Source organism: Maniola jurtina, chromosome 13 (genome assembly GCF_905333055.1).
Source record: "Maniola jurtina chromosome 13, ilManJurt1.1, whole genome shotgun sequence".
NCBI lineage: Eukaryota > Metazoa > Arthropoda > Insecta > Lepidoptera > Nymphalidae > Maniola > Maniola jurtina.
The window spans coordinates 6,522,325-6,527,077 of record NC_060041.1 but is presented as its reverse complement, the minus strand read 5'-3'; the positions used below and the strand labels follow the sequence as shown (position 1 = coordinate 6,527,077).

The following is a 4,753-nucleotide window of genomic DNA, read 5'->3' as shown; positions in this document are numbered from 1 at the left end:
ATACAACTAAAAGTTAAAACGATTTAATTTTTTTAAACTGGCTTTACGGCTTTGGGTTCTAGCTTTTTTGAGCCTAATAACCACAGAGTAGGTACATTGAATATAGTGGGTGAATTATGGGTGAATGGAAAGCCAAGCGACTAATATTATAGAGGTAGAGGCATACTAGACCACAGACTAGACACTTCCTATGTAATATTCTGTGCTTCCTATACTTTTTCTAGAAAATCTAGAAATGTCAAATGTCATTTTGTGATTTTGTTATTTGCATGTCTGTTGGTGGTTTATTGTTTTGTCGAATAGAAAATAGGAATTATACGAAATATTCAACTTGTGAAAAAAACAACACTGTTGGAAGAAATAAAGTATTTATAAATGGATTGTTACGGCTATCCCGCATTTCCGTACAACCAATCGGATGAACTGGCTAAACAAATGTTTGCACAGCAAGCCCTTGCTTCCCGTGGGCCTTATCGTGGTATACCAGGAGCCCATGACATGCCGGCTCCCTCGGGAGCTCCGTGGAATATCCACGGCCTGCCATGGACCATGCAGTCTCCGCCGAACCTTGTTCAGTTCACAGCACAAACGCCCACAATAACCAAAGTGACTCCAATCGTCCATTGTAAAAGAAAGAGTTTAGATCTTGAACCGGTAATGTAAGTGTCCACCAAAGCCATATTTTCTACATATTATGTTACATAAAATCCAATTTTACGTAGAATGTTGTAGTCATAGATACCTAGTAAAGAGTGGGAGCTTGTCACACACAGATTGTATCTACTGATTTGTTAGTGTATTATGTTATAAGCGGAAAAATAAGCATACATAGAGTTTCAGTGTGTCTTTGAATCCTGTGCTCTAGCACAGGCTTGTAATTCATCTCTAGATGAACAAGCATACCACAAAAATTTAAACAAGCATTGACTTTAAACAAATGGTTGGATGATATAATGGAGTGGACAGGGCTTAGTTACCCAAAGTTGAAAGAGGCGGCTTTAAATAGAGAAGCTTTTCGGATGATGATCGCCAAACTTCGTTTCGAAGAAGGCACATGATGATGATGACTTGAAACAGTTGTTTATCTTAAACCTGATATTTTTTTGGAAACCACTTTTTTTGTGGCAATACAATACAGTGGACCCCCAGTAATACGGCCCCTGTCTAATCCGGCAGCCCCTGTAATCCGACATGTCTATTATTATTGAATTTACTAAATTTGACATACATCACTATGTATGATTTGTACTTCAGAGTGTGTATAACATATAGAATCTTATCATTGGATCTGTAACTTGTCGGATTACAAGGTACTCTTTTGTAAAAAATTCCGGACTATAGGGGGTCTTAGGCAGTACACTATAATCCAACAAATTCGATAGTTCGACAAAGTTGTGCAAAACGTTTGTCGGATTACCGGGGGTCCACTGTATTATGTTCTTTTGAACTATTTTGTATGAGTTGCTGAAAAAACAGTGTCCCAGTCTTAAATACAAGAAATACCATTTCTCTCACTGATTATTTAGAATTTTGTTTCTGTGTTTAAGATATAATTTTAACAAAAAGCTATCATTCCAGTCCTCCAAAACAGTTTATAACTGAAGAAAAAATGGCAGCCCATCTTAGCAGTCTCCACATATCATCAAACTACACACAGCACTCACTGGCTTCTGAGGATGTGATGGAAGTTGGAATAGATACAAGTACACTCTGTGAAAAGCTGAAGGGTCACACTATTGTCCTCTCTGAAGATGTCAAGAAAGTTCAAGAAGAACCTATTCTGCCTGCTGCTTTAATTGAAAGGTAGGTTATTTTAAAGCTTCACTAGACAGAATGCGTACCTAAAGGTGGGTGCTGACTGACATTATGGGTAACATGTTACATAGAGATTGTTCATGCAGTCAGTATGGGAAAACTAGCGAGCAACAAGCAGTGTTTTGTTTGCTCCTAGTGCACCACTCGTTGTCGGTTTTATGGTGAATCCCTTTGAGTATTACATGCTTCAGTCAGTCGTCATGAGTTTTGTCATGAGCCGCGGTGAGCTGTCACGAGCGCACATGATACAAGCATCAATTCTATGTATTTTAGGTTTTAATTTTATATTTGTTGTGTTAATTTATTTCTATGCCAGCTGTTTGAATTCCACAGAACAAAGCTAGAATCACACTAATATTATAGAGGAGAAAGTTTGTTTATGTGTGTGTGTGTGTGTGTGTGTGTATCTTTGTTACTCCTTCAGGCAAAAACTACTGGACGGATTGAGCTGAAATTTAGAATGCAGATAGATTATACCCTGGATTAGCACATAGGCTACTTTTTATCCCGGAAAATCAAAGAGTTCCCACGGGAATTTTAAAAAACCTACATCCACGCGAACGAAGTCGCGGGTATCAGCTAGTATAAAATAAATGTAACATATCTATGAGATAGTGTCATTGTTTAAGAGGATTTTACCAGCAGTAAGCATTTCTTTTTCAGATTGCAAAAACCTCAAATGTCCTTAGTAGTGTGGCAGCCCAGAGAAAATGTATTAGAAAAAATCAAAGAGGAGACAGATAAACAACCTGATGATGAAGAGACACCAAAAAAAAGAAATGGTGTCCTTGTACCAGAACATTCTAGAATGGAGATGGAAATGTGATACTATTATTGGAGTAAGATTTAATTTTTATTGTAATATTACATGTAAGCTTTAAAGTTAAGGTGATAGAAATAAGGGGCTGATTTTGGTCTTTGACCTGTCATTTCATACGAAACTATTCAAATATTCAAGGGGTGAAAGTCCTGAAAGGCCAAGCAATGCTTTGCAAATGTTCTTGGGTCCGCTACCCATGAACATGTGCAGATGTCAGATCACTTAACATCAGGTGACCCTCCTGCTTGTTTACTCGCTATTTTTATTTAACAATTGCTGTTAACTTGACACTTATTTGGGGATGGTATGCTGCGACTTTAAATGCCAAAATTATCAAGTCATAGAAGTGTGAGCAATTATTTCATAAATAAACACAATTTCAAAACCACACGGAGCCCGAGACCTTTCCAACGAATGCAAAACCGTGGAAATCGGTTCGTGCGTTATGGAGTTATAGCGTCAGGAAGGAAAACCCGACTTATTTTTATATATAATCATAAACATCAATGATTAAATGTCACTGTAGGTAATAATTGTTCAAAATATTATCGACATTGTCCTCATTGAAATAATATCTAAAATCAATTGTGTAACCGTGCGGATACTCGCGCATCCGCGCGCAAGTCGCGCATTCTCTGGTACAAATTCGCATAATGTGTCACGCGATTAGAAAACTTCTCGGGCATGCTCTGCGCTGCGCTCCGCCATATGTGCACCGGCCCTAATATTTGACATATCGTCGATTTAGGATCAAACAGAGAGTTCCCTCACTCTAGTTCACTCTGCTTACACTGTCATAATATCCATAAATTATTATAATAAAACTTATTTCTATCACTTTTACAAATTGTACTGATCTTGTAAAAAAATTGTAACTTAGTATTACTTATTACGTTTTGTTTATAAAATTGTATGAAGGGTATGAGGATTAGAAATAATTTGTCTAGTGTGAAGATATTTTATGTATGTTTTCTGTACTAATTAAAATGTGTGAGATAAATTTTTTTAATAATTATAAACCGAACTGCATGCTTCGGAAAAAAATAAGAATTGGAATTCAAGTTTGCATAGTTATAGTAGTATGGTAAGAAGAGTTGAATAAAAGTGAAATATGTAACATGTACTTCTATGGAGGCTGTAAGGGGCATGTTAACGAAAACTGAAAGCAGCGGCACAGTACATGATTCTAAGTTGCTCAGTGTCCAGGAATCAGCTTTACTTTTACTATGTATGACCACCTGTACTTTATCCCAACGTGTTTAAAAAAATAAAAACCATGATCATAATATTATAACAAAACAGCAATGTAAACTTCCGCCTGTAAGCTCCTTATCCCCTCATACACATCTCCGTCTAAGTAGCCATAGCAGTCATTGGTTGCGAAACGTTCTGATGCCATTGTTCGCGATTCATTGCGTGCTCAAAAATTATAACATTACAATTACGTCGGGACCCATCACTTATCGATGATATAATATATAGATTATTATATTATACGAGATAAATTGTAGTTGTGATTCCATTATAGGCATTGAGTGCAACCTAATCACGAAGTTTTCTTTAGAGTATCCCTTACAACCTGTATAGTAGAAAGGAAAAAATTTTGATCCTTTGGCAGGGGTGGTATCGTCAGAGAGTAATGCTATTAACACTGAAAGAGCAGTTAATAGAGAGCTGATTTTCAACTGTTTTCAAAACGGATATTCATACCGCCCATAATTTCTAGACACGAATATTAAATTCACGAATAAATATTACTTTTTTCTGTACTAGAAAATATCCGACACTACGTCCGCATGGATTTTTTAAATTCTAGAATCCAGTGTGAACCCTTTGATTTTCCAGGATAAAAGTAGTCTAGGTCCGGCTCCGGGATACAAGCTATTATTTGTACTAAATTTCATCAAAACCGGTTTACCGGATGGGCCGTGACAAGGTGATAGACACACATTCGTATTTGTATGTTTATTATGATTGAATTTAACATGTCATTTACGTAAAAATCATTTTTGATTACGGACTTTTCTATAGAATAGTTCTGTAGGTTGTTAATGATATTTATCTTACAGTGTGAGACACCCTAAAGAAAAATGAAACCAGGGATTCAGTACATGATTT

At 36.5% G+C, this 4,753-nt stretch overlaps 1 protein-coding gene across 1 annotated transcript; it reads left to right on the top strand.

Moving 5' to 3' along the window:
* Positions 1 to 246: 246 nt before the first annotated feature.
* On the top strand, positions 247 to 3,014 carry LOC123871457. Its single transcript, XM_045915295.1, has 3 exons — positions 247 to 659; positions 1,579 to 1,803; positions 2,479 to 3,014. Exons 1-3 carry the CDS (start codon positions 376 to 378, stop codon positions 2,639 to 2,641), a joined length of 672 nt encoding a protein of 223 aa, XP_045771251.1. The 5' UTR covers positions 247 to 375; the 3' UTR covers positions 2,642 to 3,014.
* The last annotated feature ends 1,739 nt before the right edge of the window (positions 3,015 to 4,753 follow it).